Source organism: Eretmochelys imbricata, chromosome 10, assembly GCF_965152235.1.
Source record: "Eretmochelys imbricata isolate rEreImb1 chromosome 10, rEreImb1.hap1, whole genome shotgun sequence".
NCBI classification, from domain to species: Eukaryota; Metazoa; Chordata; order Testudines; family Cheloniidae; genus Eretmochelys; species Eretmochelys imbricata.
Window position 1 is genome coordinate 4254224 of NC_135581.1, and position 12602 is coordinate 4266825.

The following is a 12602-nucleotide window of genomic DNA, read 5'->3' on the forward strand; positions in this document are numbered from 1 at the left end:
CACCTGCTGCGTTAGTGAGCTGAATGTGGTATTATGCGTCCATTGCAGTGGAAGGCAGTGGCCCACACAGTGCGAGCAAGCACATTTTACACTGCTGCCTCTCCCTGGCCCCCAGCAACTTTCATTGGCGGCATGTTCAAATTCTACACTTAGTTTGGTCTATCCCAAAGAATCCCTATATTTGTCGCCCAGGCACACAAACTCCACCCAATGCCCAGGGATGCCTCGCTTTCCGTTGCTCTGCTTGAAAGCAAAGAGCCAGACAACATAAAGGAAGCTTCCCCCCAACTTTTGTGACTTCGCGCTCCAAGACTGGCAGCCAGTCGTACTTGCTTCTCAAGGGAGCAGCCTACAGTGCTGTCAGTTGAGAGGCATGTCGAAATTGGCAGATCTTGGAATTTCTGGACCTCGTAAATTTCTGGGTGGATCAGGAAACAAAAATTGGTTGTTTAGCTTAAATCTGATTGGCTGGAGCAGCCAGGGCCCCTCCCTCCTGCTCCTAAATATTTAGTCTGCAGAAGGCAGGTGCCATAGCAGACTCTGCAGAGCTTGAGCCAGTGTGCAGTGAGAGCAGCATCTGCCTGTAGGAGAGATGAACTGTTGCCGGTACCCTGTTGATGTGAAAGCTGTTGGCTTGATGCAGTGCAAAAAGCAGAAGGTACTTTGATCTGAGTCTCTTTCCTGGAAATATATTGACCACTGCAAATTAGGAAACTTTAGAGCTTTTTATTTTACAACTAGAGGGTCATGTTAGCTCTTCTGCTTGCCAATAGTGGGATCACAAAGTTATCAGCTGGGACAGGAAGAATCTAACTTTTTCAGGGCCACATCTTAATAGAATGGCTGCCTCTTGGCTTCCCTGCCTTTCCATCTGTGATCCTGTACATTACCTCTAGCTCCTTCAGTGATTCCTTACAGGGAAAAGTAACTCTAGGAAAGGATTTAGCTTTTTAAAATTATTATTATTTTATTTTATTTTAAATGTGCCTTAACAGCTGGAAGCCAGCACTCTTGTCTCTGCGGACCCCCAGCAAGAGCTTGGTGCACCCCCAGTCTGGGAATCTCAAACCGCAGCTAGGGTGATCAAAGCCTGTTTTATTCCCTTTTTCAGAAGTACATGATGGCTGTGTCCTGGTCAGACCGAAACAACATTCTCATCTATAGGACTTTTAAAGAGTTTAAGAAATTTCATGTAAGTTAACAAATCCCTGGAAATGATTTCCATACTGGTGTTATTTTGTTGCTGCCATTATTGGCAGGTGGGAATGCCATTGCTCATTCTCTTTCTTTCCTTTCTTGCTCTCTGGGGTCACTCAGAAAGTATTGAAGAGAAAATTCCCCATAGAAGGTGGTTTACTGAAGAAATCTGACCGGAGCATTCCAAAGTTTAAAGGTAAGGGGATTTGATAAACAGGAGAGAGGGAAGGGAAGACAAACAAAAATGACTGGAGGGGTTGGAGGGAAGACCCTGATGTGGCAAGGGGACTAGAGGTCAGTCACTGGGTCAGAGCTGCAGCTGGTGCTGATTTACACCAGTGCAGAATCTGGCCTATTGTTGGCTTAAAAAAGGAACACATTTGGTAATTAACTTTCCAGTTTAAATATTGATCCAAGCCCTTTGCAACATGATACAGTGCAACCTTCATGCATGATCAAGGGCAAATGTAAGGCTTGATACAAAATAGCACTAACTCCAAGGCAAAAGCCATTGAAAATGGTGAGGAGAGACACAACAATATTTACAGTAATTGATCCTGGTTCTATATATGGAGTCTCATACTGGGATGGGAATTAGCAATGTGTTGGCAGAAGGTACTGTGTACAAAGCAGTAGCACGTTATAGTCACTTGCTAACAGTGTTTTGCTTCTATCACTTCAAAGATGCAAAATTGATGCAGAGAAAGAGCAGGAATTTGAGCAGGTCAATGGAGAGATTGAAATTGCTGGAGACTTACTCCCAGGAGCTGCTGAAAGCGGATGCTAAGGTCTCCCAGAGCGAAGATGTGATCCAGTTTTTCAAAGCTCAAACCCAAGACCTAGATCCTTCCTTTCCAGAAAACAGGTACTGATGGATTACACTTCCCCGGCTTTTCACATTTCTGTTTCATAAACAGGGGGAAGGGAAATTTCAATACAAAACGTGGAGAAAAAATTTTTTTTTTTTTCCTGGAGAACGTTTTCCATTTTGTGATCCACTCTGAATTAATTAGTAATGCAGGAGGACTGAAGTGACATTGAATGATAAAAACACTGATAAGTTTTCCATAATGCTTTCCCCTGTTCTCCTTGCACCTTGATCCCTTTTTCCATTCTTACTTTTTTCAGGATGCAGAACTTTGCATTTTCTAGATATTGCTGGTTTCACTCAGACCACCGGTATATTTGTGCAGCAGAGCAGAAATAAAAATCAGCCAATATTTTCCTTAGTAATAATGTCTCTCAGCAATCTATGATCTGCTTCCCTGCCTGAGATTCTGTATTAGCAACTGCTTTTCAAATCTAGAGAGCTAGCTCATTTGAAATCATGGTTTTCAATTGGCAAACAGCAAAACAATAATAATGAACATATTAAAAATGAGGCAGTTTTCATTCTAGATCAAAGCACGCTCAGAAACAAAGTGAATTTCAGGGTTTTGATGTCTTGCTTAATGCAAAATGGATGGAGCAAGTTAATTACACTTTTGCAGACAGACAGAAAGCAAACAGGCAGGCTAACAACCTGTGTGCACCATGCTCTGACTCTTGCAATTCAGAAGGGTCATTACAAACCCCTGCAAAGTGGAAATGCAGATACTGCTAGGAGTGTGGGCCAGTGGTAAGGGACGGAGTATGGGAACCAGGGCCCTTTCGAGGTTTATTCCCAACTCTATGACTGTTTCACTGAGTGAGTTTGAGCACCTCTCTCAAACTCTCTGTGCCCCAGTATCCCACCTGTGAAATGGCCATGAGAACTCATGTGAGAGGAGAGCTATATTTGGGAATGTTTGCTGAGTGCTTTGAGATCCTATGGGTTTAAATGATGCCTACCTGTTGTCCTGGCTTTCTGCATAGGGGTAAATTGCACCCAAAGGATGTTCCTGAAATTGATCCTAAATGCAGTCTCTCTCCTGGCTTCAGAACAAACCAATGTCACACTTTACTTTCCAGCATTATAATTATGCCCTCAGAAATGGGAGATGGAAAGAAAGACCAGCCCAAGCAGCAGAACCCCTCTGTTACTCAGCCGGTGGTCTCCCAGAGCTACAGCTGCATTGAAGCCTATGAAACCAAAGACACAAAGAACAGACCCTTCAAAGTTGCCAAGAAGGAAATTGTCGAAGTGTTAATCAAGGACATGACCGGTATGTCTTGTATGGTTGGTTATTTTCTGGTTTTGGATGTGAATTCTAGAGATTTTTAGACTGGCTTGTGGCTTGACAAAAATGTGTGTTTGTGTTTTGTTTTGTAATATAGGGTGTGTATACTGGATGGTATAACTTACCTTGTTTAGGACTGTAAATATTTTATCAAGAAGAAAAGAACAAGTGAAGTAGGATTTTCTGGTTGGTGGAACAAGGAGTGCAAGTGTCAGGACTCCTAGGTTCTATTCCTAACCTTGGGAGAGAGCATGAGTTGGGGGCTCCAAGATCCTGACTCCCAGGGCTGCCCCATTTATAAAAACAATGGCAAGTGTTAGGCCATTTAATATGGGGTGGTTGCCATCTCCTCTATAATAATTAACAGAGGGGCTGCAAAGCTTCAATAATGAATGGCTGAGAAGCACTTTGACAGCAGTGTCCAAGTGCAATGTATTGTGTTATTAAAAGTGCTCCTGCATTACATGCTCCCTCCTGCTGTTTGCTGCAGGGTGGTGGCTGGTGGAGAACAAGGATCAGCAAATAGCCTGGTTCCCAGCTCCGTATCTGGAGGAGAGAGTAACTGGGGAGGAGAGTCCAAATGCCAGAGAACTGGATGAGGAGGGTGAGTCTGTTTATCCCTTGCTGTGGCTCTGAGCTTTCCATCACTTGGGGCTGCATGTCACTACACTGACATTTCTCCCCTAAAAGTAGGTCCTGCAAAAAAATACATGTTTCAGCTCAGAATGAAAAACAAACACATCACAGAGAGGAGACACGAGCTGGTGGTTAACACCCAGGACTGGGACCTGGGAGACCTGGGTTCCAGTGCCAAGCCCTGCCACTGACTTGTTGTGTGACCTCAGGCAAGTCCCTTACAGGGATGTCTATTTAAAGTTCACACTCATCTGAACACGTTTACCTGTTGTCATTACAAACAGCCCTGCGGATGACAATTTTCCCCAATTTGTTTCCTTTGTGCTTTTGATGACGACAATTACCCTGTGGGTCAGTTGGTCATTTTTCCGGACACCCAGCTGGTAATGGGACTTGGGGCCAGGGGCAGCACTTGGAACCCACTTTAACTTCCTGAAGACTGACTAGATTTGGAGTTGACATGGTGTCTTTTAGCCCTAGGCCTTGGTTCCTCCATCTCCGTAATCCTTACCCACTGCAGAGGGGCTTTGTGAGGCTCGATTTTTCTAATGCGTAAATTCACCCTTGTCCAGAGGGCCAGTCTAAAGTGATGCCTAGACATTGGGCTGGTCCCTCCACCTGGGGTGAATGATCCCCTAAGGCTTGTAAGTTCTGCTGCCCAGATGGCAGGCAGTCCAGAGTGGTGTTCCTACACTCTATCCAGGGCGCTCTCTTACCTGCAAAGCAGAAATGACCCCTTCCTCTTTCTTCCAGGGACTCTGTATTACGCCGTGCGGGCCTACGAATCTCAGAAGGCCGATGAGCTCTCTCTGAATGTCGGGGTAGTTGTGGAGGTGCTGGAGAAATCTGACAATGGCTGGTGGCTGATCTGGTAAGGAGGTTCTCTTCCCCCATCCCCCTTCTGAGTCAGCGCTCCATGAGAGAGCCCGTTAGCAGCGGCTCACTCATTCCCAGCCCTGGGGAGGGTGTGCAGGGACCTCTCAGCCTTTGGCAGTGACCCAGACTGTTTTAGAGAACTCTCTCACCCAGGCAGGGATCTTTCCCCTGTCTTTCTGTCTAATACACAGGAATGGGCTGGACTCCCTTGAAGGGGGCGGGGGTCCAGGGACTGAAGGACTGCACTTGGGGACGGCTAGCCCTGTGCTGGGGAGCCTGTCCAGTGCTGCTTGGGAGGAATTAAGAATCCTCAGTGAAACTTCCAGGGCGAAATCCATCTCTCCCCCACAAAACCCTGAGTGAACGGACTGTGTGTGGGGAAGCAGTCGGAGACTGGCATGGAATTCATGCCTATGGGCTGGGATGGCAGCCACCGACCCCAGTACACCGCTATCCTAGCTGCAGAATCTCTATGCGGGCATGGATACGGTTACCCTGGCAGCACCCCAGTGACCCCTCTGTGCTTGTCCACTGAAAGCTGGCATGGATCCCGTCAGGGCAGCTTGCAGCGCCCCGCTCCCTTGGGATGGATTCAACCCCAAAGGCTCTATTTGAGCACACCATTCTACACGTCCCATGGGTCTCATCTGTCATCGAATCATAGAAGATGAAGGTTGGAAGAGACCTCAGGAGGTCACCTAGTCCAATCCCCTGCTCAAAGCAGGACCAACGCCAACCTTGTCTCCCTTGGCTTTGGTGTCACCAGTTCTGAGCTCGCTCCTTGTCTTCCCTTTGCCCAGCCCCACCCCAAGTTCTGTCCCTATCTCCCAGGTCTGGCATAGGTGGCTGGTACCTAGCACCCCCTGCCTGCATTTCCCTGGGATGGGAGTGCCCTTAGGGACTCTGATCTCCCCGGCATGGTTGGATCACACGTGAAGTTGCCCTTATCCTTAAGTATTGCCTTCCCCTGCTTTTCCCTCAGGTACAATGAGCGCACTGGCTACATCCCCTCCATGTTCCTCCAGCCCTATAAGAACCCGCACAGCAAGTTCCAAACAATGGTGAACACTGGCCTCTGTGTGTCCACCCCTAACCTGCTGCAGGCTGCCAGCCTCTCCAACTGGAGTTCCCTCCCCCAGCGCAAGACACAAGCAGGGGACGAACCCCCGACTCGCTCAGCGCATGATAGGCCCATAAAGGGCAGGGATCCTCCGAGCAGAATGAGATCGAGATCTCTGAGCGGCCCGCTGCCTGCGGCAGAGAGCACAGCCAGCTCCAACCTCACGTGTGAGCTAGACAGCCTGTCTGTTAGTTCTGGGAGCGGGAGCGAACACGGCTTCTACCGGGATTGGAAGGCAGGCTCATCAGGGTCTCTGCCTGGAGTCAAGCAGGCTGGGGCTGGCCTCCTGCAAGCGCGCCTAGGTCAAGCCTCGGCCAGTCGAGGCAGCAAAGCTCCTCACCTCACCAGCAAGGATAGGAATGATTCAGGCTTTGAGGAGGAGTCTCCAAGCGACTCAGATTCTTTCCTTCACAGCCCAGACTCTGCTGCCAGCATCCCCAAGGTGCCTGTGCGACCCGCGGTCCAGGAAATCCTCCAGAAATGCAGCACTGTGACCAAGAGAGCCGTGCAAAGAGCTGCACCCAGGTCAAGCCTGCAACCCTCCCCTCACCTCCACCCTGGAGGGGAGACGTGTGCAAAACCGACTGATGCTCTAGACCATGTGTGCCTCCGATGAGACTCCGTTATCGCCCTGAGCTGGAGGGTGGAGACTGCAGTAGCTGAAATTCCTGACATTATCCTGGCTCAGCTGACTGAGAGGATGGACTCAGCCTTTAACTCCTGGTTGGAAGCTGCTCTTGCATGGTTGCTTGACTGGCTGGTTTGCACTAATACACTGGACTCGCTGTTCACACAGGAAGAACTGGAGGCTGGAATGCCGAAGAATTGACTCTGCTGCAGATACTGCACCAGATCCGCAACTGGCATAAATGGGGTCATTCCACTGACTTCAGCAGAGTTGTTTACACCAGCTGAGGCTTTGGCCCACTGACTGGTTAAGAGTTAAACTTTAGAGTTAAATTAATCCCAGCCATCTGCCTAAGGATTGCTTTACCCCATTATTGGGGCATGAAGGGAACTGAGGCCCGGAGGCTAAGTGACTTGCTCAAGGTTACGCAGAAAATCAGAGTAGGAAATTGAACCCTGATCTTGTAAGTGCGAGGCCAGCACCCAAACCACCAGACCAGCCTTCCTCTGAAAGACTTGTACTTAAGTGCAGTGTTAAATCAGTGCAGGCTGGGATCAGTTTGCTTTACACATTGTAACCACATCTCTCACACTTCAGCACATGTATTCTCTTAGGGTCCACTGCAGCGTTAGGCGATTCAGTCCCCACCCTTGTAAACAATCACATTTGTTGGGAGGAGAGGGAGTTCTCTGACCCAGACTTTCTTTCGCTTATTTCGGTAGAGCCAAGTGAATAATTCATAGGAATCATTTATTCAAACTGTCCAGTCCTCTGCTCTGTCCCCAAATTGACCTGCGAGCAGTTTGGAATGTTGTTGAACCATGAATGAATTCAATGCTATTTGTCAAACCGTTTTGGTGAATCACACTGGATCTGCAGATTGGCCACCAGAACTGAAAAGTCAAGCTGTTAGGCAGCTTGGATGGCTGGCTTTATCCTTCCAAGGTGGGTCTGTATGGGCTTGGGCGCGTAAGTCCCATGATCTCACTTATCTATGTGAATGACCGTAATTATTTGGATCAGGTCTTTGGTGTGAATTTTCCCCCCTATGAGCTAAGTGTTGACTGCCAATGAAGATTCTCTAATATTAGCTTAAATTCACCCTTTACACAACCATTCCCACCTGTAAACTCATTCCTGAAGATGCTCATGGGAAAACCTATTTTTAATTCAAAGGCGCTTTAAGCTATCCCACCCCCGAGCAGTAATTTAATTACCCGTCCATAAATCTGCTATTCTGACTTTCTGAGACATGCTTGTGAGATCACAATGAACCAAGCTGTTTTGTTCAGCTTGCAAGGTATTTATTGTTCTAAATTACATGTATTTATGGCTTGGTTTGGATTAAACATATGATAGAACCTCTCTGTTTCTTAGAACTCGGACACAGTACTTGGTTTATTTTACATTTCAAGGATCTGTTCGTTTTAGGAATTAAAATTTGGCAGGTGATGAGTTTGGAGGGTGATGGGTACAGCCTAGGAACCTGGGCCAGATCCTCAGCTGCTGTGGATTGTCAGAGCTCCCTGGGGATGTGCAGGAAATCAGTCATCTAGGAACACAGAATTACAGACAAAAACTACTTGAAAAGAACATTAAGGTTGCAAAGTGCCTGAATTCAGTTTGCCTGTGCAAAGAGAGGTTTCAGCACATGGCCACAACCTTGGGTAACAGCCAAATGGCTGCCCTAGGATGGACTGTGATTTCTTTAACGGTCCTTCCTCAAGAGTCTTGTGACTACTCATTTGGCATCCCTGCAAGGCTGCAGCATTGTAATTGTCTCATGGCTGCCCTGGGGCAGTTCTCAGTTTGTTTTCTTAGGCTTTGCTTCCTTCCTGACTAACATGGGAGGCACTTTCTGTTTATTTTTAAACCGCTAAGCCTCCTATCCACTCCCCAGTCACTGCCCCTCTTGAATCACTTACTGCACCTCAGCTGGGGTGACCAGATAGCAAGTGTGAATAATCTGGACAGGGGATGGGGGAGTACAAGGCATCTATATAAGACAAGGTCCTGAATATCAGGACTGTCCCTATAAACTCGGGACATCTCAGCACAAGTGCACCCTTTGAGCATACTGTTTGCGCTGCAGCTTCTCCTTTTGAAGATTAAAAGTTGAAATCGCTTATTATGGGAATTAGTAGCTTTAACCTGCTCCTCCTGCAATGACACATTAAAGCTTCTCAGCCACTTGAAAGAACAAGGAGTCCTTGTGGCCCTTTAGAGACTAACAAATGTATTTGGGCATAAGCTCTCGTGAAGTGGGTTTTAGCCCACAAAAGCTTATGCCCGAAGAAATTTGTTAGTCTCTAAGGTGCCACAAGGACTCAGCGTTGTTTTTGCTGATACAGACTAACACGGCTGCTACTCTGAAACCTGTCAGCCACTTGAGGAATTCCTGTTTCCATCTCACAGGGAGAAAGATGCGGACACGGTGCCAATGTCTGTGTGCAGAGAAATTAAAAGCCATTAAGAAGCAACTTCCTCCCTCTCTGCTCTCTAGGGATTGCATCTGCTTACGCATGGCTGCAGCTGCTCTCTCTGCATAGTGATTTTCAGCTCTGCCTCTCCACGCCTGAGCTGTCGCTTGTCCAATCCCACAGGTCAGCCTGTCTCTCTGACCTCTCCTGTTGCATCTCATGCCATCAATTGCAACTCAGCATGGCCAAAACAGAATTGGTCTCAATCCCTCACTTCTTCTTTTCCCCATCACTGCTGGCATTTCCACCCATCCTCCCAGGCCCCCAAACCTAGGTGTCATCCTTGACTCTACCTCCCTCTAGTCCCACACATGTAGGCTGTCCCCAGATCTCACTACTGCTGCTTCCCTAATGGTTCCACGTGCCAGTCCCCCTCTCTGTCCACACTGCTGAAATTCTCATCTCGCTACTCGAATACAAAGAATGAAATAAGCCCGTGGCACCCATGCTGGGTGAGGGCGGGAAACACTCCTCAGAAGAGCCCTACTGCACTCCAAGGCCTGCCCCCAAACCTTTATCTTCTAATCCCAACAAGCAGCCTCATACTAATAGGAGTGACCTATCTTACGGGTGGTGCTGTCCATTGCAAAAGTCCGAGGAGCGGGAATGTCCCAAGCCTGTAAATTCCGTGACTGTGCGGTTGGAGCGGCAAGCCGGTCCAGAGCTCTCCTTAACACTGACCGGCTCCGCAAGTCGGCCCATCCCAGGGTGCGCTGAGTAACTATCCCTGTGCGGGCTCTGTACAGCTCAAGCCAGATGCATCAGTGTCACGGAGAGATGAGCTGCCCAAGGTATGCTGCCGGGGTGCAGGCTGCTGGCTCAGTGCAGCATGAGGACACAGATGAAGCCAAGCTTTTCTTCTGAGTCGTAAATATATTTATATCTTCCAAATATGTATTTTCCCTTCGTCTGGCAGTGCGTGGGAACATGATGTTGGCATCCTGGTCAAGTCAAATGTATATGTAGGAAAGAGAGGCTGACAGCCCTTTTAATGCACCATCGTAGCTGCATGGCACTGAGAATATATGCTTAAGAGGCGGGGGGGGGGGGCAATGGGTGTTGGATAATGGGGAGGGTTGGAAGGGGTTTACAAGACATCTATGTTTGCAGTTGTTCTCCCCATTTCACAAACTAAAAACTAGCGAGTTGCCAACCCAATATATTGAGCTTTTCAGAATATGTTACCTGACAAGCGGCTACTCCAACCTCTGAATAAAGAGCAGTAAGCAACAGCCAAAGGCTTCAGTAATCCGGAGAGAGAAGAGGGTTCACGGCTGCCTGCAGAATTCCAACAGCGTTTAAGCCAGTCCCTGTGCGGAGAGTCTCTGCTCAGCGATCCATTTCAGCTCAAAATCTGCAGAGGCGTCCTAAGAATGGAAGGGGCACAAACTGGGATGTGCCATTGTTACGTTAAAACAGGCAAAGGACCCTGGCTGGCAGGCCGTAACACGGGGTGGGGACGTTTTGGCCTGAGGGCCACACTGGATTTCGAAACTGTATGGAGGGCCGGGTTGGGAAGGCTGTGCCTCCCCAAACCCTAAGCTTATCTCCCCCTCCCAATTCCCACCCCCTGACTGCCCCCCTCAGAACCCCCAATCCATCCAACCCCCCCCACTCCTTGTCCCCTAATCACCCCCTCCTGGGACCCCCTGCCCTTAACTGCCCCCCTGGGACCTCACCCCCATCCAACCCCCCCTGCTCCCTGACTGCCCTGATCCCTATCCCCCCCCGCCCCCTGACAGGCCCCCCAGGAACCCTCCCCCCCTAAAGCCCCTTTCAGAATGCGGCCCTGTGAACATGGGCGGAGGAGCAGGGGCAGCCAGAGAGACGCGGCGGTTTCCCCTTCAAAGCACCGCTTCTCTCCGGCCGGCTGCGCGGCCGCCCCGCTCCTCCCGAGTCCTCCGCCCACGTTCGCCGCGCTCCTGCCACCCGCGCTGCCTGCCTGCTCCCCTGTGGCTGCAGCTGAGCCTCCCCTCCCTGCTCTCCCCTGCCCCCACAGTGCAGCCCCCTCCCGTGCTGGTGGTGCAGTGCGCTGAGGCTGCGGGGTAGGGGGGATAGCAAGGGAGGGGCCGGGGACTAGCCTCCCCGGCCGGGAGCTCAAGGGCCAGGCAGAACGGGCCCGCGGGCCATACTTTGCCCACCTCTGGCCTAACACATGCGTGCCGTGAAGTTGTAGCTGGGCACCAGAGGCAGGCGGCGGCCAGCAGAGGGCACTTACAAGGAGAGATGGGGGTTAAAGCGCAGTGACTCAGACTAAAGGGCCTCGTGCGGCAGGTTACATTATAGATGACACGGTGCTTAGATTTAAGTGCTAGTGATGTGCGCTTTGCAGTAGCTGAGACACTGGTCAAACGGGGGACTCGCCTCCATTCAGCCCAGCTGTTTTCTCCTGCAGGTGAGCACCGAGTTCGTATTATGATCGTTGCCAGAGCAGCAGATCGATGTATTAGAGATACAGCAGATTCTAAGTACCTGAGGGAGACTCTGCTGCTGATTTGCTCCTGGGAACTGTTAGAAGTGGAGAGTAAAGTCTCCAAGGGTGAAACCGGTGTCCAGCGTTTCATGGCAGAGTTTCAGGATCTGGAGCCTGTGTTCTGCAGAAACCAGGACCCATCAGGCATGCCTTTCCTCCCAATTAATTATCTTGCAAAACACTTTAAAGATGTAGAAAGCTATACAATAAGCACTGAGCAGCAGTACTGGTTCACTCAGCACAGTTCTGAAGACCAAGGTTCTGATGAAAATACTCCTGTAGAGGCAGGGAGCTTTCCTCCAACAGCTCCTCGTTTTACCAATGATTTTTGATCTGTAGATCTCTTTTCAAAATGTCATTTGCATTTTCAAACAGCCCTGGGCTTATTAAATGCAAACAAACTAGGGTAGAACAACATTGCAGGGCTGTAAGAAACTGACCAGAGCAAGATCATTCAGGTGTAATACTATCCCTCCCTCTTTATATATGCCCGTCGTCACCAGCTATCAGAGCAGCTAAAAGCAATATAGCCAACATGCTGGCACAACAAGGTGAGTAAACGATTGGAGAAGTAGCCTTAAGGAGAACTGCAGTAATTAGCCCTAACATCTTAGTTTGATACATGGTATTGGTCTTTCTCCAGTAACAAAGTTTTAAGGCCCTGATTCAGCAAACCGCTTTAGGCACATGCATGCTTTTACCTGATAAACAGCACAGATTATACCTATTCAGGGAGTTACCACCCCAGAGACTCTCTTCTTTCAGTTTTGTGATCATGCAACCAGCCCCAGGATCTGGGCAGAATCTAAGCCAAGCAGCCTAAGCCAAGCAGCTGTTCCATCAGGCACCCAGCAATCTCCCAGAGTTACAGATGCATTGCAGCCTCTGAAACCAGACACAAACAGACCCTTTCAAGTTAACAAGGCTCCAGTCCCCAGTGGATTAATCAGGGCCACCAAAGGCATGTTTTCCATCTGTTGTCATTTGGAGCTTAAGAGGTGAAGTAAAAGATTAGAGTCTCCACAGAAAGGTT

The 12602-nt window shown here is 49.0% G+C and overlaps 1 protein-coding gene across 1 annotated transcript; it reads left to right on the forward strand.

The window, feature by feature from the left end:
* Positions 1 to 1111: 1111 nt before the first annotated feature.
* Positions 1112 to 6604, forward strand: NOXO1 (NADPH oxidase organizer 1). The gene is made up of 7 exons (XM_077828725.1): positions 1112 to 1192; positions 1318 to 1393; positions 1882 to 2062; positions 3148 to 3341; positions 3847 to 3960; positions 4746 to 4863; positions 5851 to 6604. Exons 1-7 carry the CDS (start codon positions 1118 to 1120, stop codon positions 6602 to 6604), a joined length of 1512 nt encoding a protein of 503 aa, XP_077684851.1. The 5' UTR covers positions 1112 to 1117.
* The last annotated feature ends 5998 nt before the right edge of the window (positions 6605 to 12602 follow it).